The sequence below is a fragment of the Puma concolor genome, chromosome D3 (assembly GCF_028749965.1).
Source record: "Puma concolor isolate L17-30 chromosome D3, mPumCon1.1.hap2, whole genome shotgun sequence".
NCBI classification, from domain to species: Eukaryota; Metazoa; Chordata; class Mammalia; order Carnivora; family Felidae; genus Puma; species Puma concolor.
The window spans coordinates 54,565,254-54,592,548 of NC_141678.1; the positions used below are offsets into that span (position 1 = coordinate 54,565,254).

The window sequence follows — 27,295 nt, forward strand, 5'->3', positions numbered from 1 at the left end:
CTTCTTTGTTATATAATTCATGTAAGCCATGGCTCCCACAGCGGTGGTCATGCTCCTGTCCGTGGAATGGCATCTTTCTCAAAGGAGCGTATTTGGGAGACAGGCTGAGAAATGCATGCTCGAGCCAAGTGGGCGAAGGAGTCTTAAGATTCAGAGGCTTTGGCTAACCTCGAGTTTGCTAGTTAAGCTTGTTAGTTTGTTTGTATGGAGACAGCCATTTAATAAATAAGCAGACCCCAAACCAGGCACCGTCTCCTAGCCTTAATTGTCGTCCTGGTTCCCCTGCCAGAAACTTCAGCAGTTCATCTGGGTCAAAAGAACGTCAGTGGGCAGCTTTGAAATCCATAATGCTTCATTGGATTTGGGGAGAATGTGGATTTTTGGTTTTTTTATTCCACTGAGAAACATTTCTTCCTCTATTGTTAGATGGCCCAAATGGTGTGGAAATCTTTCAGTCACCTGACTTATTTATTAGTCAAATAAGATGCCTGGATTAAAAAATACAGACCAACAGCAGAAATCATCCAGGTAAGCTGTCTATATCTCTCCAACCAACCTGAAAAATATGCCCTCACTTGGGGCCACGCGGTCACAGCCTAACAGGTAATAAACTCTATTTTTTAAAGTACAGGTTCCAGTGAAATGAAGGGTGTAAGTGGAGTAGACATTATTTCAGAGCTAGGAGTGTGCCTGACTGTAGAAAAAAGGTTCAAGGTCTTGGAGTATGCTCCCATTATAAGAAGTCTATACATTAATGTCTTTATTTCCTTCCACGTCAAACCTGGTGAATGGAGTCAACAGATAGATACCCATTTATCTTTACTTCTTAGTCTGTGGATTGCCACATCCAACATATGAAGACCATGGAAGACAGGCTCCTGACTCGGGGGCAGCGGGTCCAAGTGTTGTATCTGTGGCAGTGCAATTTGTCTCTCCTCTGCATGGAGAGCCTGAGTTGACCGATACCTCTAGGGTACAAAACTATACACAATCCTTGTGCTAATATTGGTAGTGATGTTACAATACTAGTCATGATACCTGCAATTTGTGGAGCTCACACAATGTCAGATGACTTATAAACACTTTATTTTAAAAATACTCAAATGGTGCTGACAAGAATGAAGAAGCCATGAATTGGGATATTTACATGCCTCGCTCAAGATCATAGACATGGGTTTGAATCAGGTCTGACAGATTCAAGTTCATGCCTTCTTACCAGTTCCTTCTAAGTAAAGAGCTAAATCAGGCAACGTGAAAGATTTGAGTAGGGTCACCTTATGTTTCAGTGTATACCTATTGTCCCATCAGTAGGTCCCCATTTCATGCTCTAAAGTGTCCCAGTTTGGAGAATAAATTGGATGACCACCCTGTCTCCGAACAAGGTTTAAAACGAACATAAGACTTTTCTTAGGTATTACTCATGATGCTTTAGTGAATCTTTTTGCCTTTAATGAAGGGCTTCAAACCAATAACAAATTGGACCTTGCCTGGTGTGTCTGGGAAAACAGACGGATTTGTGAACGAATATCACTTACTGCTTGAGTGTGATATCCTTTTGCCTCTGTCTATCTCCGTCTGTCATCGCTCTTCAAGAATCTTTGTCTTTCCTTCTTCTCTCCTCCCCCTAGTATCCGTGTCTTATGCTGCCTAGGCTTTCTCTATTGATCAAGTGTCAGATAATTGATTCTTTGGTTTTACTTTAAAAATACCGGTTGGTCACTCGTTGTTAACAGTACTTTTGTCAAAAAGAGAATAAAAAACATTTGAAGACATCTCTAACTTCTTTTTCTTTCTTCCTTCTCCTTAAGACTGCAGCTATTATCCCCTCACTTCTTTACTATAACCGTGGTGTATAGGCATCCAGGGAGCTTCCGCGTTGTGCTCACGGACAATGCTACTGGTAGTTTCGCTGGGGTAAGCCAGCTCCAAAATGTATTATTTCAAGCACCACCTCACATGTCTGTGCTCCTCTTCTGCTCTTATGGGCAAACTGTTGTCCTGTTTCTATTCTTTTAAAAGGCTTTAGTAAGAGGAAAGGAACTGATTTAAAAAAAAAAAAAAACAAGCTGATAAAATATATAACTGTTTCAAAGACACAATGCTGTAAGAAAATGTAACTTTTTCTTTTGTCAGTTTTAAATGTATGGCTTTGATTTATGGATCAAAATTACTCATTTATTATTTTATCTATACAGCTCTGGGCAATTTTGACAGTTAAAATTTAGTTTTATTGACCAGTGCAGCCACTGTGCCCACGAGGGGCCTGGTGCACACAGCCTGCTGCACTCAAGAAACGATGATTTTTGATTCCATGACTGAGTCAGATTGGGAATCATAACCAATATAACAATAAGTTCCAAATCTCGGTGCCCAAGGCAAGAGGTTTGCTGTAAAACACAATCACCCTGTAAGGAGGGGAGGAAGAGAATCTTGGGCCGAAGTCTGCAAGCACAGTTTAATGCAGCTGGGACAGGCCCTGGGTATCTGTCCACCCAAACTGTGGAGCAACAGAAGGGAGTGCTTCTCTAAGACCCAGTTCCACAGACTAAAGATTAACGAGCAGAAATGCTTAAAAGGCAAAATGCATGTTAGTTACATAGAAATGAACTAAACAACCATCAGGATATGAGAAAATTTAGTGCTATTCACCAACCTTTCACTTTTCAAGAAACCAAAAAATAAATAAATAAATAAATAAATAAAAGAAAAGAAAAAAGAACGGAAGAATTTCTTTTGGAACATCTCAGTTACTACCCCCTCTCTGTCACAGAAACACAAACTCGTGCAGTGGTTAGGCCAGTTTAATTTAGGCCTATTCCACGACCAAATTGGCCACCTCTGCAATGTTAATTTAGTCTTTTACTCTAAATCCCCTGGGATACATAAACAGACCTCCAAAGGGTAACAAATCAATAAAATGTCTAATTTGATTAACCACGTTTTCGCATCCATCAGGACAGCTCTGCACGGAAATAAATAGGTGGGTAAATGAATAAAGAAGGGCACTCACTTGTGAGTATTTTCCACGTCTTCTTGTCATCATCATAGTACTGGACCAAATTGCTGGGGAGCCGGTCCGGCCCGGGAGGCAAGCCTCCAACCAGTAACAGCATTTTCTTGTTAGAGCGAATTCTTCACCCAAAACAAAAGAGGAGATGGAGAACCACATTATTGTAGAGCCTCTTTAGTGGCAACGAAATCATAACCATCAAAAGAATGTTCCTTGCTTGCAGATTTCTATTTCATTTTTTCCTGTTTCTTTTCCCATTCATGTCTCAACAGTTTTTTTTTTTGAACCAAGCAGAAAAATGATCAGAAGAGCAGCATATCCCCATACTCATGGAATAATAAGCTCCCTTTATGCAATTTGTTAGAGGTTCATTCTAGAACGACCTTTTTCTTATATTATCCCTTTAAATCATCACTCTTTACAGCTGAGTACACATGAAATGCTCTGGAGTTGTACTAAGGTTAAGCATTAAAGTTGCATGTCAAAAATCGTATTAGTCAAAATCATTATTATAAGCCATTCTCCACTCAAAGAACCTTGAAAAAATTAAGGTTATGCAGAGAGTTTGTGAGCCAACTCTTTAATCACCCAGGGAACTTCCAATACCAGTTTGGTACAATTAGTAGCACGGGGCTAACTGGGGAGGGTTAACCGGTATCGAGGAGACTTTTTGTTTAATTTAGCTGAGACTTCTGCCTTCATCTCCTTCCCAGCGCCCCCTCCCTCCCCAGCCTCCCCCCGCCCCCCACCCCATCCCTGGGCACCACTGGCAACACAGCAGCACCAATTGGTAAAAATGAGACTGTGAGGTTGTTTTGAGCCTCCCCAGAGTGGAGCCCTGCCAATGCTTGCCACTGATCCAGCGGCATGAACCTGCTCGACTGTGCAAAGTCACTCTAATTCCCTCCCTCTGTTTTTCTACCTTCTCCCCCAGGGGGCAACCACTGAAAGGAGTGACTACCCACCCATCAAGAGCTGGCAATTCGCTGCTATTAACCGTGACTGTGATTCCCAGTCTGCCTGGCAGTTCCTGAGAACAGGCCTGCAACGTCTCATATGCAGTAAAAGCTATAAGATGCACCCTGGCCGGCACACTCGACCTGATGGATGTGCGATCCTCAGGAAGGGTAATGGATTGAGCACACTTGCGATTGGAGCAGGGAGGGGAGGCCTAGACCCCCACAAGGGGCCTGCTGATTTAACGGTCGCTTTACATATAATTGAACTTTTCATTTACCTGAAAGGCTGAAGGTGGTGGTGGCAGAAAGGGAACAACCATGACTGAAGGAAAACGTCAATAAATACGAAAGGGTTCCCCTTAAATATGATCACAACCCGCGGTGGTGGCTCTGAATCTATTATTACATATTCAGCCTGTCGTTCTGATTCAAGGACGCTTGGCAAAGTACGCCCTTGTGGAGAAGCACTGTTTGTTGGTTAAGAACCTAACATTCGGAGAGTTAACTTAATACAGTTAATGACATTTCCATGTGAAGGAAGGGAACAAGAGAATTCCTTTAATGAAACTCTGGTGCCATTGAATGCATTGTATATGCCTCAGTAGAAAAAAATACCTTCTGGAGAAACTCCTATCGGGGAATGGTGGATAGTAAGTATAGCCATACTTACAGAAGAATGCATACTGTGATAGCAGCTTGCAATATTAATTTTGTCACAACAAAGAAAACCCCTCACTTCTTTGAATTCACAGTACTTTGGAACTGTACCCATATGCCTTATAGACCTGTAGTTGTGAAACAAAAACAGAATATGATAGCAAAGAGCTCCATACTTTTTTTTTTTAATTTTTTTTTTCAACGTTTATTTTTTTATTTTTGGGACGGAGAGAGACAGAGCATGAACGGGGGAGGGGCAGAGAGAGAGGGAGACACAGAATCGGAAACAGGCTCCAGGCTCTGAGCCATCAGCCCAGAGCCTGACGCGGGGCTCGAACCCACGGACCGCGAGATCGTGACCTGGCTGAAGTCGGACGCTTAACCGACTGCGCCACCCAGGCGCCCCAAAGAGCTCCATACTTTGAGGATTTCAGTGATCGGGGTGGTTGGTAAGAGGGGTTATGGGAACTCAGTGCAGTAAGTACCTTTCTTTTATTTTGAAATGAGAACATACATGACTGATGTGCTATATAATCTCTTAAATGCATGGTTACAGAACCATTATAAGAGGATTTTATTATTGTAGTTTTTGGGTCCAAATAATCAGCCAGCCTGTGAGTATATGAGGAATCAAGATGAGAGCAGATATTCCTTTTTAGGTTGCTATCAGTTACCATGTGTCGACATTGCTGTTCAACTGGAAGGCACCATTCTGTGGTTTTCACGATGTGACACGCCTACCTGCTGCCAGACCTCTGGTGGTGGCAGATAGACCACTATGTACGGTTAGATGTAAGAGGAAAGGACTCAGTGAGGTGGTAGTGTGACCAAAGCAATATAATTAAATTTCCGTTATGATATTTAAATAAAGGTACTCCTTTTAAAATGTGTTTCACGAATGACACATGGAGATAAATGAATGGCTTACATTCGTTTGTAAGGTTGTTTCATTAATTGATAAAGCCCGCCTCCCTGGACCAATCCACATTGGTGATTTTCTTTTTTTTTTTTTTTATTTATTTTTTATTTTTTTTTAAACTTTTTTTTTTCAACGTTTTTTATTTATTTTTGGGACAGAGAGAGACAGAGCATGAACGGGGGAGGGGCAGAGAGAGAGGGAGACACAGAATCGGAAACAGGCTCCAGGCTCCGAGCCATCAGCAGGCTCCAGGCTCCGAGCCATCAGCCCAGAGCCTGACGCGGGGCTCGAACTCACGGACCGCGAGATCGTGACCTGGCTGAAGTCGGACGCTTAACCGACTGCGCCACCCAGGCGCCCCACACATTGGTGATTTTCAACAGCGATTTAGATGGACCATCTCTGCAGACGAGGAGGGGATCTAGAGTCTTTGTTCTCTCTGCCTAAAGAGATGCTTGCTGCCATCTGTCCCCTGAGAACTGGCCTGAGACTACCGATCCTAAGCCACTGAATAGCTGGCAAATGACAACAACCCTCACCCCTGCCAACGATGACACGATTCAAAGCTAGCACAGCAGCAGTGACGACCTCCACAGAAACTAAGACGAATCTCTAAACCAGCCAGCCTCCGCAGGGAATGTGACGAGGAATTCCTCGGAAGGAAAGGAAATCCCACCTACCCTCAGCGGCTGCGTGTTTCCTGTGAAGGCGAAGTGTTTGAAGTTCATCATGCACGGCCTTCTTAGTGAGTGAAGACACATTTTAAATCCCGTATCACTACATTCATATCATCATCTATTTCATTTATTATGGCATTGCGCTTGGAGCATCTTGTTTCTAAAGCTTGTCGTCACTCACTTCTCCAAACCAGTATCGATATTATTTAAGTCTAAACAAAGTTTAAAACTCTACCTGGTGAGGGTGAATCACACAGAAGCCAAAAATAGGATAAAGCGTGTGAGAAGTAACAGAGTGCAGAAGAAAGAACACATAGACTAACAAAACACGTTGGAGTGGTTCCTCACCATTTTCTCCATTGACTGTCACAACAGCCTTACGTCCCAGATAGAGCTCCATTTTACAGGGAGGTGAGAAAGTTCCCATAGTCAAAGCATACACTGTGTTGAGACCTAGGCCTTCATATGCTACCACGCCTGTGATCTTTTTACAATTCAAATTTGTTTTTTTTTTTATTTTTATTTTACCATAACTTCTGACTAAGACCCAGATGACCTGGATTCTAGGGCTAATTTTGCCATTCGACAGAGTAACTTTGTATAAATTACTTGGCTTTTTGGAGCCTCTGATTTCTCATAATAGATGAATAGTATCTGACTTGCCTCTTGAAGGGATTGCCATGAAGATTATCCAAAATGAAGTGAAAAGTTCTATGTAAACTCTAAGGTAAGTGATTATTGATCTGTAGATATTGGCAACACAACGTAGGCTTCATTTCAACATACCAAGCCCGATTAAATAGTTAAAAAAGAAAAATAATATTTTTCTCTGAGATTCTTGTTGAGTTCATGTATATAAATACAAGCTAATGAAGAGGACTTCACTACCCAGCTGTTATCTTATGTGTTTTTAGAAAATTATCACTTTAATTACATTGGATATCTTTTGAGCCTTGTTATAAGAAAATATACATTTGGACAGTACATAAAACTGAACCTTTCTGGATTCAAATAAAGGACCCTAATAGAGATCACTCTACATTTCTTATTTCATAAGAATAAAACAAATGAGACAAACCATCACATATTTTACTTTGATTTAAATGCAATGTCAACTATTCAATTACTCCTAGAAAGTAATACACGTGAATAATTCCTGTGGAAAAGCTTCCATTCTTTTTACAATGTGCAATTATAATAGTGACAATGACAATAATGACAGATAATAATGCATGTGTATCGGATATTGAAACCTCTGATTATCATGCTATTTATTTGATGTGTGTGAACTTCAATTTGAAAACACCATGATAAAAAAGATACCTTGTGAACCAGAAAAGTAAAATTAGGAGAATCTGAATTAACTTGCTGAAGGGGGTTTCAATTACTCTTTTCTAAATAATTCCAACAGAGCCTTACAGGTTTCATTTTAGATTAGCAAAATCTACAAATGTAGCCCTTTTGCAGTGATTAGAGTTCCTTCATATGGCTACCTGTATACCTGTTAGAAGCCCTTTATATAGGGAACCAATTTAGCCAAAATTAATATGTTCTCTTCAAATTTGTTAATATTTTTAAAATACATGTACTCCTTTTTACTCTTCAACTTGACACCACCTAGATCAAACTAATGTGTTTAAAAGACATGGAATTAGAGACAAAGAGCTTAGTATGTCATGATTAATAATATTATTTCGATGCCTTTGATTTGGGCTCCTAGATTCTTGCATAGAAAAATATAAGGTTAAAAAGGCGATGGAATTTGAAGGTCCCCTTTGTTCCATCTCAGTAATTGCCCAACATTTACCATGTGTCATATGTGTGTGTGTGTGTGTGTGTGTGTGTGTGTGTGTGTGTGTATACGCATGTGCTCACGCGCATATGTAGTTTGGTTACGGGGATGAATGATTGAAGGATGACCTAAAACCTCCTGGTGTAAACAAATTTTTCATCATACTGGTGCTATAAGTACAGTAAAGTCTCATTTATTTATATTTCAGTGATTTGGAACTTTAATTATTGGGAAACAGGCCAGATAAAGTTTACCTTTCCATGATACATGAAAAAAGTTTTCATTAACTAAATTGCAAGAAGAATTTTAACCTGTTTAACAACTCAGGAGGTCTGCTGGCATTTTAGAGCTACCTATGTCCATTTAGACCAAATTCATTTTACAGACTACAAATCTTTCTCATTTATGTGGTAAAGAAAATATTCTATAATCTTCTAAGACTCATTAAATGAGGGAGTTAGAAGACAACTTTGAAGTAATCTAGTTCAGTGATCCCCAAACCTGGTGAGTCACCAGAATCATCTGAGGGGATTACAAGATTTAGATTCTTGATATGGATTCTCCAGGCTCCACTCCCAGAGATGATGATTCAATTGGGATGAGGCCTTAAAAATCAGTAATGTTTCACAGTCTTCCAATTGATTCTAACTAATGTAGAGCCAGATTTGAGGTCACTGATTTGGTCCTGCTCTCTACCTAAAGTAGAAATCTTTTCAGTAGTTTTTTTTTTTTTGTTTTTTTTTTTGGTAGGTAATTATTCTTATCAATTATATGATTTATTTTATATTTTAAAAAAATTAATGTTTATTTTTGAAAGACAGAGAGAGAGAGAGAGAGAGAGAGAGAGAGAGAGAGACAGCGAGTGGGGGAGGGGCGGAGAGAGAGGGAGACACAGGATCTGAAGCAGGCTCTGGGATTTGAACCCTCAGTACAGAGCCGGATGCGGGGCTCGAACTCATTAACCTGTGAAATCATGACCTGAGCTGGAGGCAGATGCTCAGCCGACTGAGCCACCCAGGAACCTCTCAATTAAGCAATTTATAACAAAATGGACCTTAGTTTTTCAAAACTGCTTTATTGTGGAAAGATGTCGGACAGTTGTGTTAAATATCTGTTCTTCTCCTTGTGCTGAGCTGAAAATCTACCCAAGTCTTTTAGAGAAAAAAGAGCAAGCACTTGTGTCTGTTCTGGCAGGCTTCAAATATCGCAAGATAGTTGCCATAGGTCTTTTCTTTTCTGTGTTAAAAATCCTTTCTTTCTGAGAAAGTTTCCGTTTTCCCTAGCATCACACTCACCTCCTTAAAATATCTCTGCACCATCATTGTCCCCTTTTAAATATGTGATCAGAATTGTATACAATATAACAAATGTGGTATGTGATATGATGTATACATATGCATATATATAAAAATACATGCTATAAGGTTTTCTAAAATTACAGTAGTCTTTTAGCAGCCACAGTGCAGTGGTGGATTCCTGTTAAGCTTCCAGAGGACTACAAATACAAAATTTTTTTTAAAACCAAGAGTTTTCAAGTCAGGTTTTTCCTATCCTATATTTCTTCTAGTTAAATATTTTAAACATCAACACGTGATTATTTTTAAATGTTTTTCTATCTTCTACTGATTTAGGTATTTTGTTTCAATTCACTTATTTTTTTAATTAAAAAATGTTTATTTATTTTTGAGACAGAGAGAGAGAGAGAGAGAGAGACAGAACATGAGTGGGGGAAGGGCAGAGAGAGAGGGAGACACCAAACTTGAAGTGGAGTCCAAACCTGGAGCTGTCAGCACAGGACCTCACGTGGGGCTCGAACTCACTAACTATGAAACCATGACCTGAGCTGAAGTCAGATGTTTAACCAACTGAGCCACCCACACACCCTTGTTTCAAATCACTTATTATTTAGCAGTTATTGAGTTTGTACTATGTTCCAGGTACCATTCTAAACACTAGAGCTAATGATGGGAATAAGAGGTATAAATTCCTTGTTCCTCATGGCACTTACTTCCATCCTAGAGGGAACATCTATTGAAAATATCATGGTTCTTGAAGTAAAGAGCCTGGTTGTTAAGGGCATAAGCCTTACAACTTGGGCGAGAACCCTGGTTTCAGTTCTTTCAAGATGAGTGACCTTGGGCTCTTTTCCCCTTTTAACCTTATTTATAAAAGAGTGATAACGTGGGGCGCCTGGGTGGCGCAGTTGGTTAAGCGTCCGACTTCAGCCAGGTCACGATCTCGTGGTCCGTGAGTTCGAGCCCCGCGTCAGGCTCTGGGCTGATGGCTCAGAGCCTGGAGCCTGTTTCCGATTCTGTGTCTCCCTCTCTCTCTGCCCCTCCCCCGTTCATGCTCTGTCTCTCTCTGTCCCAAAAATAAATAAACATTGAAAAAAAAAATTTAAAAGAGTGATAACAACAGACGTAAGGCATAGTTTTTTTTTTTTTCAGGAATAAATTAAACAATATATGCACAACATTTATAAAGTGCTAGATAAATTCTATCATTACCATCCTCCTCTTCTTCCTCATCACCATCATCATCAGTATTAGCTATTTCTTTGTGTAACTTGCAGATTTGACAAGGTAGTGTGGCCTATGTCCCCATCCAAGTTTTATTACCTAAAAATAATAGTGTTGTATTTCTTTTGTTCAGGTGTTTTAATTATCGTAACTTGTTCACAATACTAACTCATTGGGGTTTTACTCCGGAGTTCCTCATATATAGCCTTTAGGAGTACATAGCTTTTTTTTTTTTTTTTTTTTTTTAAACATAGAGATTTGATGGAAAAACTAGGCAGTTATGAAGTAGCAAAGTAAACTGGGATAGATAATCATCTTCCCATCCTCTTAAGGCCAACTTAGTTTTAATTTAAGAGTCAGTCACACGTGAATTTAAATTCTCTTTCTACCACTTCATAGGTTCACACCCTTGGGTATATTCAATCTCTTTACACCTCAGTTGCTTCATCTGTAAAGTGGGGGTGCTGTGAGGGTTAAGTGTAATGGGAAAATAAATGGTTGTGAATAAAATCACCTTCTAGAGCCAGTCCCTTTAACAAATGAAAAGTACTTTGTGCTGCTGATGCCTTGAAAAATAAGTGTCTCTGCATAGTGAAGGAAGAGAAAAACTGATACCTCCAACATAATCCAGTAGGAAGAGTCTGGAGAAGATTGGAAGAAGTTATGACTCATTCCCATTACTTTCCAGTTTCAACGGACTTTCCTAAACCTATGATGGCTTGGTATTTTCTAGTAGCAGGGAGAAAGGACAATTTCACATCTGGTGGTACAGCAGGGATGTATAGTGGTGGTCTGGAAGGCAGGAAAAGCCAGAATGAGGCAAGCCCCCAGGGATTCACAGAAGTGGCGATGGTTTTGGGTTTCCACCGGCCATGAGATTGGTGGGGTTTCCAACAATTTTACCAGATCTGGGAAGCCACCAGCTGACATTTGGCTCACATGTGGAAAATATTTATGTCGTTCCCGTGGTAATCAATTGATTAATGATAACAATTATTATTATGCATGATTATTAACTTTACAAATCACTCATGTGAAAATCAATCATTGGCATTTGACTTTTTCTTATATTGCTTAGAAGCCTTTCAGAAACCATAGGTTGTGCTGTTTATAAATAGCCAGAATCTTTACTGCATAAGCAAGTTTCACAAAAATATAAAACCACTGGGCTTCCTACAGTGGTGTGGATCCAGATCTCATTAACAAATTCAACCTGCTCACCCTTTGGTCTGCCATCTCTCTGTTAAAGATGTCACCAAACCCTATCAAAGTCACCAATTAAAAAATTTTTTTTTTGATGTTTATTTATTTTTGAGGGAGAGAGAGAGAGAGAGAGAGAGAATCTGAAGCAGGCTCCAGGCTCTGAGCTGTCAGCACAGAGCCCCTGGCAGGGCTTGAACCCATGAACTGTGAGATCATGACCTGAGCCAAGGGCGATGCTTAACCAACTGAGCCACCCAGGCACACCTCAAGTTACCAAGTTTTATGATAATCTTGACCCTTCTGCCATTTTCTTGCTATAGTCGATCTTTTGCCAAGTCCTATAGATTCTAGAGCCGTAAAGTTTCTTCGGCCTGTCTCTTCATCCCAGTCAGACCACTATTAGCCTGATTCAGCTGGGTTGGCTCTCTCCCGAGCTGATGTAGCAGTGGTGTCTCTCCTTTCTGCACTCCCATTGAATCTCCCCTCAAATTTGAATAAATTTGTCAAATTAATTTCAGCAAAGCCTGATGTTAACTATCAACTACTTCAGTCTTCTTTTGAAAAACTATCAAACAATTCCCCATTGCCTATCATCTACAGGGGGCACATTTCCCCCACATTGTAACTTCCCTTTTCTCTCTCACAGGTAAATGCCTTCCCTGAGATTCTTTTCAGGGATAAAAGAGTTTCTGAGCTAAGGTCTGAAAAAACTTGAAAGAGGAATTTCAGCTGGAAATTGCTTAGACCATGGGGAAAAGTAAGCAGAGGAAGATCCGGAGTGATTGGCCAGGAGGAGACTTTGAAAATCAGCTAGCCTTCCCTAAACTTCCAGCTAGAACGGTCCCCAAAAGTCCCCAGAGGACAGCTGCTACCCTTTTCTTAAATTTTTCCAGAGAAGTAAACTCCCTTGAGAATTTGTTCCAGCTGATTTGCTGTTGTATTTAGGTTTCTTTATCATAGCTGTTCTTGGTAATTACACAGCAGCTTTCATCGGAAGAGCCTTTAAATAGACCTGATAATGCCTCTCTGAGGTAGGTAAACACAAAGTATCATTATCCCCATTTAACAGATGAAAGAATAGAGGAAAAAGGGCTTGGGCATCTTTTCCAGTGCCTCGGGATGGGTTTTATTTCCTCTATTTCACAGAGGAAATGTCTCTAGGGTTTTCTCACGCCACCCTTCTGTGATTCTCAGGGTCAAGTGTAATTGAAAATGCCTTAGCTTCCCATCTTCTGACATTGGTGCTGCCCCTCTTCCTACCACCGTGAGTCTGGCTGCATGATGACAGGGGACTGGTCAGTTGTACACATTATTCAGTTTTTCTAAGATGGAAGTAACTTTAAGATTTGCTTGATCATATCATAAAGACAATTCATGCTTGCTGAGAAAAATTCTGTCTATACTTACAAGCAAAAAGGACTTAGTATCTAATAGGTGGTCAATAAATACTTCTTGTGTAAATGAGAAAATGATAAATTAAAGAACGAATGCGTGAAAAGAGTCACTGGTAATCCCACCTTTGAGATACATATCATTACAGATTCTTTATCATCTTTTTTCCCCCTCTCATCCGTTTTAACTTCCAGTCAGTGAGTGTGGTGGTGAGGACATGAGAAGGCAAAAGGGGATGAGGAAAAGTTATGTTTCTGAACTATAAGGTGGGAGAGTCAGAGAGTAATACTTTGCGGTACAGTCTTATTAACACACACCCAGATCTAACCTGCCACCTTTACTCTGCACTGCCCCAAACCGTTTTGTTTTTTACGTCTACTTGCACATGTCCAAATAATGTCTTACCGTTACCACACATCCATGAGTGTTAGTGGATACCTCTGTCTTTCTCTTTGTTCTTTGAGATTATTATTGTCTCATAGAAGGGGAGCTACCCGGATAGAGAAATGTTACCAAATTTCAGTTATTAGCACAATATTGAACCTTCATGATATTTGCTACCTTCACACACTGATATTATTTAATATTTTATTTAAAACTGCTCACTAAAAAAAATTTAAAAAAAAACCGAAAAACAAAAAACATAAAACCGCTCACTTAAAAAAATGTTTAATACCATTCTACTCTAAGGTTCCCAGGGCTGGTTGCTCCCAGAATCACCTGGGAAAGCTTTTACAAAGTATCAAGAATGGGGGCAACCTCTCAGAGATTCTGGTTTAACAACCCAGGGTGGGACCCAGCACTGGTTTTTGTTTGTTTGTTTGTTTAAAGCTTTCTGTGGGATTCAATTGCACAGGTAATACTGAGAATTACTGCTCTAAGCAATTGTATTTATGAATTATGGGCTTCATGGGTTAATTGTTTATTTCTAATACATGCTCAAATGTAGTAATACCTCAGAAATAAATAAACATTTAAAAATTTTTAGAAACGGGGGCGCCTGGGTGGCTCAGTCGGTTAAGCGTCTGACTTCGGCTCAGGTCATGACCTCACGGTTCGTGGGTTCGAGCCCTGCGTCGGGTTCTGGGCTGACAGCTCAGGGCCTGGAGCCTGCTTCGGATTCTGTGTCTCCCTCTCTCACTGTCCCTCTCCTGCTCATGCTCTGTGTGTGTCTCTCTCAAAAATAAATACATGTTAAAAAAAATTGAAACGCAGTATTACCTAACTTGCTACGAGAAATTTAGAAAGGGCTTTTTGTGTACCGTCTGAAATTGCCTCACGTCCTCCCGGTGGTAGGTCATCATAGTTGAGGACACGCTATCATGAATGGAAGAAACCGGGACTTTAAAATTTGAATCTCTAAACATTGGGTTACATTCCACCCCTGCCACTAGTTACGTGTTTGGCGGTGAGAAGATCAACCTCTTTGCTGACTACGGCTTTGCACTTCGCAATCCCAGATGACCACCTTCACGCTCCTCACCTCAGCCCCTGTAGCTCGCCAGGGTCTCCCCCAATTCTTCCCTGGCACGTACGAATTCTGGGTGAGTTGGGAATGTGACCATGTCTTCCTGTGTGTGGATGGGGTAGTTTGCTCGTGCCTTTGCCTCTTTCCTCTGGAACCAAACCTGTAGACTGGTTAATGGTGGTAGAGGTAGATGCGACAAAAAAGCGTTCATCTGAAACCATGAAATGCAGGCCTCCCCGGGGCTTAGCTCATAAGCCTGAAGGGCCAGAACGGGGCCATGTTTACGCTGTACAGAGCACTTCTCACTCCATCCTTGGTGCTCTGCTTCACGAGGGACCATGGCTTCCGGCCAACTTGACACCCGCTGCATGCCCTGCCCTGCTCCTTCCACACCCCCCAGATTAAAGCTTCCTTTAGCAACTAGAAGCAGCTGAATATCTTCTTTGCTTGATTACCTATACAATCCCTAATTCTAATACCTAGTACTTAGTGCCTTTCTTCTGAAGAGCATAAATTGCAATGGAAATGGCATCTCATTAATCCTCCTCGCATCCCTGTGAGGAAGTTGAGTGGCAAGTATTACCTCCTAGACTAATCCTCGTGCCTGCGCGTGGGACACCGGGTCTCACTGCTCACTAGCACGGATGCTTGCTACCGAACGAGCTGGCAGGGACAACCAACGTTTGTGTGATAGGAGAAAGCTCTTCTCCTTGTTCAAGGGAGAAGTGGTTCTATGCAGCCTGTCACAGAGGAGCCATTCGAGCTCTGTGTAGCTCGGTGACAGGGGGAGATAGAGCATTACTCACGCTAGTGATGGACTCATAAGTAATGCCTGCTCTTAAACTCCTAATAAAGCTCAATTTTTAGACTCTGCTGCCTCCTGAGAACCAGTCTCATTATTGAGACTTCTCTCTCTCTCTCTCTTTCTTTCTCTCTCCAGCCCATCTGGCCCGCTTTTTGAAGAGATAAAGTGACTTCCTGACCTGAGGAAACTGGTACCTGCTTGCTGCCCAAGAAGAAGTGCAGAAAGACACAAGGATACTGTTGAAAATTCACGTTCGGGATATAACAGACCTGGCTACAATTCCTTGTCTCTGAGAGTCTGGGACGCAACGGTCAAAACGAATAGATTAACAAAATCAGCATTCCGAAGGAATCAGCGTTCCAGTGATGCTGAGGGGGACCATGGCTAGATCCTACCTCATGATCTACAGCCTGATTTTATCCATTACTCTAACTCCAGGGAGAGATTTCTCTTGGGGAAGCTAGGAAGCTTGTTCTGAGGAACTGGAGCCAGCCTCCCGCCAAGCGGGCTGTTTCCAGTTGGAGAGTCACTGCAGGAGTGGCCATACAGGAAGACAGTGAGAAAAGTTAGTTAGGAACCGAATATATTACTCCAGGCTTCTCTTGGAATATTCATGGCAACACATAGGTGTCCATCTTCAATTCAAGAAAAGGGAGTTTCGGCTGATACCTTCTAAATGGGCCCAGAATTTGAGTTTAGGGGAAGAATAATTCTATGAAACCATCCTGGGGTTAAGACAAATGAAGAAGGTTGCCCTTACTTTTGGGTAGACACATAGCAAGGGACTGAGGCAGGCCCGGGGTGTGTGTGTGTGTGTGTGTGTGTGTGTGTGTGTCTGCTGTGGAGACAATGAGGTGTGGCTTGTGGGATCCAGCTTAGGGACACCCTGCTGCTGTGGGTGAAATAGGAATCTCTTATCCTCCTCCTCTTTTCCTCTCCCTCCCTGTGGGGAGCCAGTTCTTTCTGTTCTTTGCTGCTTCACCAACCCTGGAGGGCCTAATGCTAAAGTAAACCCTAGCTCCAGGGCTCTGTGAGGCTGAGAGACTCTCCAGCATTCCCCCTGCAAAGGGCATCTGTGTGGAAGGCTCACAGACCCTCCCAGTCGGCCAATGCATGACACTGCCCTCTTCAGTTATCAGATTTTCGCCAGGCGGAAACAAATTATCTTGGGAAAATTGACCACATTCTCTAAAACTGAATTGTGAACACTGTACTGCGTGGCTTGACTTATTCTGAAAATTCTCTGGTGCAGTAGGTACCCCAGTCTCATCATGAGGACATGAATCCCTTAGAGTCTGGTAATTCCAATAACCTTCTCTATCACTCATTTCCCCTCTCCTCATGTTAGTTTACCAGAGTACTTTGAATTTTGCAGCACATTTCCCTCAGACGTATCTTTCGGTAAATTACTGTTCGCATTTTCTCCCTTCTTCTATCATAGATATGCAGCAAATTGGAAAACAGAAGCAATTTTTTGTTTAGTCTTATGATTTTCGAAGTGTGGTCCAAAAGCCACCAGTAGCAAAACCACCTGGGATGTTGCTAAATATGTAGGTTCCTGGGTCCACATTCCTGATCAGTTCATGAAGAATCTCTGAGGTAGGGCTAGGGAAGATATATTTATTTAAAAATCTCTATTGTTGATTCTTAAGAGAACTACTGACTCACGCAAGACTTTCTGAGGTCGAGCAAAGAGGATATTTTTCTCTTATAAAGGCTTTGTATTGCTGGAAGAGCTATTAATATATTGCTGACTTGGATCACTGCTCAATTGCCTATATAACTTTGCCGTACAGACTTAGTTGAAAAGTAACAATTCAGTTAGCTTCCCTAACCTGCTTTCAGATGCCTGTATCCTATCACTGGCTCTTGTTATAAACCGAATTGTTTCTGCCAAATTTATATGTTGAAGGTCTAACCCCCAATGTGACTGTACTTGAAGACAGGGCCTTTGGGAGGTAATTAAGGTTAAATGAGGTCATAAGGATAGGGCACTAATCCGATAGGACTGATGTCCTTATAAGAAGAGGAAGAGACACCAGAAATCTCTGTCCCACTCTCTCTGCCAGTACACCCACAGAAAAGGCCATGTGAGAACATGGTGAGAAGGCTGCTGTCGGTAAGCCAGGAAGAGAGGCATCACCAGAAACCAATCCTTCCAGCAACTTGACCTTGGACTTCCAGCCTCACAGAACTATGAGGAAACAAAGTCCTGTTATTAAGCTATCCAGTCTGTGTGGCTGCTCAACCAGGCTAATACAGACTTCCTTACAACTGTCCAACCAACAGGGCAGAAGAGACCAATGAGGCTCACACTCACTTTTGGGAACTAAGCCTTGAGAAGGGGCCTTCTATGGTCAAACTTGCACAACTACCTCGAGAAAGGATCTTTCTAATTTCACCACAAAATAACCATACCTTATAGCAGCCTACCAGCTACACTCTATATGGAGAATTTGGAACATGGGGAGGCAGGCTCCTTATCTAGTCTTGTTTGGTGCCCAAGCACCATACATACGCAGTAAATGTTAATGGATAACAACGTTCCAGTAGAGGAAGGGCAGCTAGTAGGGATAATAACAGATACGGCTAATGGAGAGAAGTGATTCGTATAAGCTTTTGTGGCGGACTCTAATTAGTGCCTATAAAGCCATAGACACAAATTTCTTTGTGCTTTCAGAAATTCTAAATGCTTCTTACGCTCTGAGACTCTATAGTTTCCTTGCCATAAAAAAAGTGAAACATTTTCCAGAAAAATCTTTCAGAGTTGAGAATTATTCTTTCTAGGTCAAAAAGACTGTTGTTTTCTGGAACTCGGGCTCTCAGTTTGACTAGGCTGATGGAAGGCTTGAGGGGCTCCTGTCTGTACAGGGGGTGCTTCTTCCCTGGAATAGAGTTTTACTTAGACTACCTGCTGCTGGTTTAGTTTGCTGTGTCCTAAGTCTGGAGAAATCACAAGCCTTGAGTTCATGTGAGTGCATTACAGCGATGTTGACATATTTCCATTTTGCTTCGTCTGCTTTTGTCTCTTCCCAAATGTTTACTCTCAGAATGTCTGAGTGACAGCTGAAGTTTGTTAGGCTTCTAAGGATACTGAAATGACTGCCTAGAATGAGTACCTTCTCTCCGTGAGTAAGACCTCCACAGACGGAAGAAGATGCCTGCCTTCTAAACACACACGAGTGACCGATTTGGAGAGGTTACCTGCTTTCTTGGGATCTGTTGGCAGTGCATACTAAAAACTGTTAAGTTATGATATTTTCTGAAAACACTTTGTCCCCTTGAGTATCCAGCTAAAGAAATCCACGTTAAAATTCCTACCACTTTGCACCCAGATCTGTGATGGCCTGGAGTCTTCTTTGTTATGTAATGGAGACATAAACCTTTACAGAAAGCAAAAATTTGATTGCTCAAACAGATGCATAATCAAAATAGAAACCATCCACCCAGAAGCATAAACACTCAGTTTAGGAAACAATGTGCTGAACATACTTCCGTATCCACACGCTCAAAGCAACAGTTAGTGAAGTAACATGCCTAACCTACTAAGAGTAGTAAACGTAATTTCTTGTCAAGAGTACCAGGTATCTTTTGTCCCCGAGGAAAACTGCCAGGAGACTGCAGCAAAGGAAGATGGAAGAGGACAAGTTACTCTCATGCTGAATTTAGCTTTTCCACGTCAGAAACTGCCTCGGTGATATGTGTAGTGAAGCCCTCAGCTGAAACCCAGCCATGACTGAAAATTCTGGGCTGTACTATTTCCTGCCGATCCCCATAAGGAACACTTTTGCCTCCCCTTCCAATGGAGAGCACTTGTTTAGCAGTTTTGTTTTCTTTTTACGTATGTCTTCTTCTTCTGCAGTGGCTCTTCTGCATTAGCATTGTCTTGGCAACCAAAAAATTTCACCTCATGTCATTGTCTCAGCAACCAAAGAGTTTCCCCACGTTTCCCTAAAATAATTATTGTGTAAACAGAGTTTGAATAAAAATGTCTTGGGGCGCCTGGGTGGCGCAGTCGGTTAAGCGTCCGACTTCAGCCAGGTCACGATCTCGCGGTCCGTGAGTTCGAGCCCCGCGTCGGGCTCTGGGCTGATGGCTCAGAGCCTGGAGCCTGTTTCCGATTCTGTGTCTCCCTCTCTCTCTGCCCCTCCCCCGTTCATGCTCTGTCTCTCTCTGTCCCAAAAATAAATAAACGTTGGAAAAAAAAAATTAATAAAAATGTCTTATGTACCTCTAAGAAAATTTAAATAAATAAATAAAGTATGTAACAGGTTTTTGAATACAATTTTTGCTTCACCAAGTCCAAACTATCGGTTGAGAAATACAATGCCTAAGTAAATATAAAGCCAAAATCATCACACAAAGAAGAAAACAAACAACAAAGTCAACCACAGATATTTTCTCCTGTCATACCCAACACCAGAAGTTTTAGTAATAGACATATGTGTCATACCAGCTTATCTTGAGAGTTTTCCACTGCATGTCAGCATGCATTTTCTTTGCATTCTCATCGGCTGCAACACCCAATTCCTGCAGAAGGTGGGCCCTGGGGGTGATGCAGGAGCCCTAAGAAACACTACTAAAGACGCTTCAAAGGCTCATAATAAGAAGGAGACAACCCAGCTAAAAAATGGCCAAAGGCTTTGAATAGACATTTTTCAAAACAAAAGGAACACGTGGCCAATACGCATGTGAAAAGAGGCTCAACATTGTTAGCCATTAAGGAGATGCAGACCACAGTGAGCTAGAACTTCACAGCCACAAGGACGGCTATGGTCAAGAAGATGACAACAAGCATTGGTGAGGATGTGGAGAAATTGGAAGCTTTACACCCCGTTGGTGAGAATGCAAAGTGGCACGGCTGCTTTGGAAAACAACCTGACAGCTCCCCAAAAGGTGAAACATTTGTTCCTTGTTTTCTAAATACCATATGAGCACTTCCACTCCCCAGTATACATATATATACACATCCGCAAGAAATGGAAACATAGGTCCATACACAAACTTGTACATAAATTGCCCATAGCAGCATTATTTATAACAGCAAAAAGTGGAAACAACTCAAATGCCCACCAACTGATGGGTGAATAAAATGTGTTATAACCATACAATGAAATACTATTCAGCCATAAAAAGGAATGGAGTACTATTACGTGCTTCAGTGTGGATGAACTTTGAAAACATTTTGTTACATGAAAGAAGCTGGTCGAAAAGACCACGTATTGTGTGATTCCACTTATCGGAAGTGTCCAGAAAAGCAACACTATGGATCTCCGGAGCCAAGAAAGTGGATTGATGGTTGTCTAGGGCTGAGGGGAGCAGGAGAGAGATGGGGGCTGATTGCTAACAGATATAGGGTCTTTTGGAGGGGGGTGATAAATGTTCTGAAATTAATTATGGTGATGGCCGCACAACTCCAAAACTACTGGGTTTTACACTTCAAATGAACGAATTGTATGCTATGTAAATTACATCTCAAGAAAGCCATTCGACATGAATCCACCATGGTTTTTCTAATGTTTCCAATTGCTGACATGGATGGATGAGGAGGACAGAACAGACTCCAAGCCTGGCCTAAGCTCTGTAGTTCACTCGAAGGTGGATAAAACGGACACTTTTAGCAGAAACCTTATCACTATCAGAGCAACACTTGGGATTCATGCCATGAGAATCCAGCTCTAGAAAGAACATATCGTATGGTATTAGGAGTCCTGACAAGTAAACAGAAGAGCAAATTAGATATAAATAGAACTACTCTTGTGAAAATAAAATCTATCAATTATTAAGTGTTCATAGCCAGGCACTATGTTTAGTGTTGTACCTACATTCTTCCAACATTCAGAATTGCCCAGATGAAGTGGGTATTAGTATGTAAACTTTATAGGTAAGCAATCTGAAAACAAGTAAATTACCTAAAGAAAGCCAGCTTATAAGTGGTCCAGGTAGGATCTGACCCACGTCTGTGTGACTTTTGGGTCTTAATTACTATGCCATAGAACTGTTTAAGATATTTTCATTATAACATAACCATTTCATTGGTACCTCCTCTTATGCCATACTCTCTCCCTTATTCATATATGTGTATTTCCTAGCTTTACTTTGTAGTCCCTACCTACAAATGTCATTTTGGATGAACACTCGGGAAAACCTTCAAATAGGGAGATTACAGGGATTGCCACTGACAGTCGTGGTGTAGTTGTCATAGTTACCAACCCACCCAATTGGTCTTTGCTACGAGGCACACACTTCTGCCTCTATATAATACACCAATATTGGCTGGGTTCCATCACAGTATCACTGAACCCTGTTAATGCATACGAAGTAGAAAGTGCTGAGGTTCTAGTGTGCATAGTAAAGCATTAAAGTTTTTCCTTCAAAGTTTCCCTCTCGGACTCACAGGTATTACATTCTCTCTTCCAATCCCTTCCATTTGCCCAGGACGTTCTGGTGTGGTTGGTCTTGAGGGGTGCTGAAAATCAGGGCCACACAGCGGTCTGCTGCTTCGTTCTAAGCGGGATTTACATACACGGTTATTTTCTTTTGGTGAAAAACTGATTCTCCCAACGCAGTAATTCCTCACTCAGAGCCAGACTGTGAGTTGTTGACTGAGCTGCATCCACTCCCACATACAAAATAGACCTTCCGTTGCTAAAAACACATGTCGAAAATCTCTGTACAGAAAAACTTAAAGCTGGCAGCCAGCAATACGCACTCTGGCTGTGGATACGCACACAGACACGTACACACATCCATCTATCCGCATTTTTCCACAATGCCTTTACATTTGCAAGGACTCTTTCTTCTCTAATATTGGTGCTGTCTCTCTTCCTCCTCCTCTCCATTTCACCGGCCTCGCCTGTCTTCAGAGGCACCTGAAGGCACATAAGGCAGGGAAGTGAAACTGACTGTAATTCTTCAGTTCACTTCTCTGCAGCCTCCAGTGAGCCAGTCTCCATACGGTGGCCCAGCTGAGCTCTGAGGAAGTTCAGAGTCCCTGCGCAGGTGCAATTTACCAACCGCTCACAGGCGCGCTGGGAGCCCAGGACCTGACATATGCATGTGAGGGGCTCAGGGACAGCAGAAAACGAAGCCTCCAAGCTTGACTTTATGAGATTAAAAAGAAAACGGACTCTCCTCTACGAATGGAAGAAGCCGAAGGCTTTTATACCTAAAAAGGCCATCATTTTCCCTTTGAAGAATTATATATAAATTACTGAGAGTAATCAGAAAGTCTAATCTTCCCACTTCCTTCTGATGCCCTTGTGTTCACCTTCGGGTTCCCTCTACTTCATTCTTCTGGTCTTAAGAGTCTCTGACTAATTCTGTGCTCCAGTGAAATCACAGATATGTTCGAGAGGTTTCTTGACAGGCAAAAATGTATTCGAGTAAATTTTGCTTAATGTATCTTTTAAAATTAGTAAGTTAATTTTAAAGAGCATTTTCTGTTTATACATGTATAACACATGTATGTGTGTTATATGTATACACATATACACATATGTATATATACACACACATATCTATATCTATATATCTATGTTTTTGTTTGTTTGTTTGTTTGTTTTCCTTCATTGTCTCAGCCTATCTTCACCAAAACCCTGGCAGGTAGAACTATAATTATTAACCCATTTTACTGATGTGGGGTTCAGCTAAAGTGGAGCTAGGACACATATTTAGGTTTATGACTTCAAAGGCAGTGTTTCTACCATATTATTGCTTATTGTCTCAGTTCAAATTAACAACAACAACAACAAAAAAAACCATGCTGATTTTTTCCACTGTGGAATGATAATACTTGACAGGTCCTTCCTCTATGATTTGGACAATACTTCCCACATAACCCCTAGCCACATACACTTTCTGTCTCTGGAAGGTACCAAACTTTTCTCTGCCTGGTGCTCACGTGTGTTCTCTTCTCCCAGCACGTTCTTTCCCTGGGAGGCACACCTTGCCTTCCTCCAGACCCATCACTCTGGATATCTTATCTTTCAAGGCTCATCTTAAACTTCTTTGTAGAGAAAGTCTTCTGTGGCCACCTCGATGAGGTTATAGCACTTGGTTATGTTGTCCCACTACATGGCAGTTGGCTACTCTATAGCATGTATTACTGGTATGACTGATTTATGTAATTCTTTATTCATTTTCCTTACACTGTAAACTACACAGAGTCAGCAATATGCCAATACCTACTTGGGGGATAGTCCACATCAGAACTTCTTGTTGGTGGTTTATTGCAACGCATGATCCCAAGTTCCCACTGTCGGGGTCGGTTGGTCATAGGCATGTGTTTAGAAAAGCTGCCCAAGGCTGTGAAGGTCCCCTCGCTTCTCAGGTCTCCTGCCAGTTCCAATTATACTGAATTATCAAGATGAGTTTCCAAAGAATGCGCTATATTTTCATCTCCTCCTTTGGCATAACAGACTGTCCCCTTTGAACTCTGACACTTCTGAAAGATACTGCATTAACTAGCACAAGAACACAGAGGTTTTTGTTTTTAGGTAGGCTCCACGCCCAATGTGGGGCTTGAACTCATGACCCTGAGATCAAGAGTTGGATGCTCTACCAACTGAACCACTCATGCACCCAAAGAACACAGAGTTTTTAATAAAATGTCTTGATTAACTCAGATTACAAATATATGATTACTGAACTGAACTGAATCATAAGAGTGAAATACCACGATTGACCTTTTTTTCTTGGGGAAACATTCTTTTTTTGTTTCTTTTAGGGACTGACTTTTTTCTTTTCAATGGAACACCATCTATAACCTTGTAAACTATATAAGTTGGGTATGTAGTGACTTAAATGCTTCTAAATTTGTACTTCTTTGTCCAAAAAATATTGAACACTTACTTACTCTCCAAGCTCTAGAATTTCCTTGCCCATCTTTCTATACTGCTAGTCCTCTTTTTCTTTCTTTTCCAGATGCTTTATCTTTTAATAATTTCTTTGATTTCCCATATTGCCTTATATTTTCCTTACTGCTTCTTTTTCTTCTTTTTCACTTCCCTAGGATTTATTTTCTCTCTTTGCATCATAAGTATTCACTACTTTCATTTCCCCACTATTGTAAGCTTTCTATACTACCTTTCTGCCTTAATTCTGATGTTGCAAATAGTCCTAACCCTATTTTCATTAATATTATTTGTGACTAGATAGACTGTTTTAATATTCACAGTGAAACAGACATATTCACTGGTTCATCTGTGTTACAACTGAGAGTCCTTCTTCTGGTTAAACTCATTCATAATGAGTTTCTTTCTTATCATAATAGTGTTTCTTTTTTTAAAGAAATCATCATTAGTAATTCATGCATCATGAATTATCTTGGAAGTTAATGGAAAGGACATAACAATGAATATATTTTCTGAAATTCTAAGTGAATGACAGAAGGTATAAACATTTATGGCATAACAATTGTTAAAATGGTTTTCTTGAAACAAAATATAAACAGAATAAATTTCCAATTAGAGTAATCTTATTTTATGTTATTAGAATATACAGGCTTTTTTTTTTTTTTATAATTCTGGCTTCTACCTGTTGTATTCGTCACCTATAAGTATCACCAGTGTGAATAGCTCTCTATTGTCCTCACAGAAACAAAGCGATACCACTCTAGTACTCAGTGCACAGAAACCTAGAGGAAAAAACCTCTTGGTTCTAATTCAAGCACCTAGGCTTTGTTTTAGTTTCTTCCATTTTCACAATTATTTTTCATAGTTAAATTTAAAGTTCTTATATTTATTGATTTATTTAAAATATATTGGCTCATTGTATTTTTAGTACGTTCGTTTCATAGTGATAAATCCCAGCAACCCCATTACATAGCTTTTTAATCTCAGAACTGATAATTAGGTATGGTAGACCAATGGTAAAAGATTTCAGCTTTCCAATATATTCCTCTCACTCCTTTTCATTGTTTGGGTGGGTTGAAGAAGCATTAGGAAGTTGTAACTTTTTTTTTTTATTTTTTTAAAATGTATTCATTTATTTATTTTTTTTTTTCAACGTTTATTTATTTTTGGGACAGAGAGAGACAGAGCATGAACGGGGGAGGGGCAGAGAGAGAGGGAGACACAGAATCGGAAACAGGCTCCAGGCTCTGAGCCATCAGCCCAGAGCCCGACACGGGGCTGGAACCCACGGACCGCTAGATCATGACCTGGCTGTAGTCAGACGCTTAACCGACTGCGCCACCCAGGCGCCCCAAGTTGTAACTTTTAATCTCTTCTGTGGTGTAATAAAACAAAGATATGGAAGGCTTGGATTAGAGTTTGCTTTCTGTCCAAGCCATATTTATAATATACACTCATAACAAGGGAGTATTCTTCAGATGATGATGACCTACTTCCAACTCAACCCTATCTAGATAATTAGACAAAATTATCTAGCCTCAATTCTGAGCCTCAATTTTCTAATAGCTAAAAAGATGAAAAGAATGTTACAAGGACTAGAAAGAATGTAAGTAATATGTCAAACTCATAGTAGGTACTCAATAATGATAGCTACTATCACTGTTGGTAAACAGCAGTGTGTGTGTGTGTGTGTGTGTGTGTGTGTGTCTAATAATCTTCAAAACAACCTTCATTTTTAGTTCAGCATCGGCTTTGTCAATTCACACTTAACTGAACCAAATCCTAAGTGTTCACTTCAATTATATTTAAGGCCAATATCAATTCCAATTGAACTCACATTTCTAGATCAAGGTCAGGTGCTTGATCTACTGAGGGAGACAGACACATGAACCAAACCTACAAACCTACAACAGTGCTTCTTCAGAGGTTAGTCATTTTCGAGAAGGCAGGGAGGTTCTATAGGCATACTCAATGCAGTAAATTCACTCCAAAGTCAGGAGTCCTGACACCACTTACCATTTGATCAAAGCACCTGGAGATCTGGGATGGCACTTAGAGAAATAATTGTTCATGTGCTCATTTATGTGCCTTGATTAGCCTGCTGGATATGTGCACGTCAATCTGAGCAATGTGTTAAATGTATCTAATTTCCTACTGGAAATCATTTAAATATCATACAAATGATATTTAAACCTCTTCTGAATGACTATGTTAGTTGGTTCTATATATAATATGCTTGATAAAAATGAGCAGCTCATTCACTTTTTAAATTAATTACTATTGGGGCGCCTGGGTGGCGCAGTCGGTTAAGCGTCCGACTTCAGCCAGGTCACGATCTCGCGGTCCGTGAGTTCGAGCCCCGCGTCAGGCTCTGGGCTGATGGCTCAGAGCCTGGAGCCTGTTTCCAATTCTGTGTCTCCCTCTCTCTCTGCCCCTCCCCCGTTCATGCTCTGTCTCTCTCTGTCCCAAAAATAAAAATAAAAACGTTGAAAAAAAAATTTTTTAAATAAAAAAAAAATTAATTACTATTTACCTTCTTAAGATTGCTACTTAAATTCTTAAGTTTTATTATGGAAAATTGAAACTAATTTGGCATTGGTAGAATTATTGAGACTTGTATTCTTTCCAAACAGAGAAAGAAAGATCAATTGGATTCTTTCCACTAGAAGAAGGACAAAATTTTGTGTCCATTTTGGTCACTGATGTATCCCAGGTGCCTAAGACAGAGGTTTCTAACTATGACTCACAGAGCAAATCCAGCCTGCCTCCTGTTTCTAAATAGCCTCCCCTCCACTCCCCCTGCCCGCCAAATGGTTTTTACATTTTTAAATGGTGGGGAAAATATTTTAAAAAGAAGAATGTTTCTTAAGATGTGAAAATGATATGAAATTTCAGTGCCCACAAGTGACATTCTAATGTAACACAGCAATGCCCATTCATTTACATATTGTCGTTGGCTGTTTTGTGCTACAAGGGAAGAGTGGAGTAGCTTCAACAAAGATCGTGTGACTTCCAAGGCCAAAAATAATTACTGTTTGG

General features: G+C 40.8%; 1 protein-coding gene across 1 annotated transcript in view; it reads right to left on the minus strand.

The window, feature by feature from the left end:
• Positions 1-27,295, minus strand: part of KLHL14 (kelch like family member 14) — a 106,105-nt gene that overhangs the window by 70,634 nt on the left and 8,176 nt on the right. Inside the window, exon 3 of the mRNA XM_086682700.1 lies at positions 3,011-3,132. Within this exon, the coding sequence (XP_086538826.1) occupies positions 3,011-3,132 (122 nt within the window). The remainder of the gene's footprint in view (positions 1-3,010; positions 3,133-27,295) is intronic.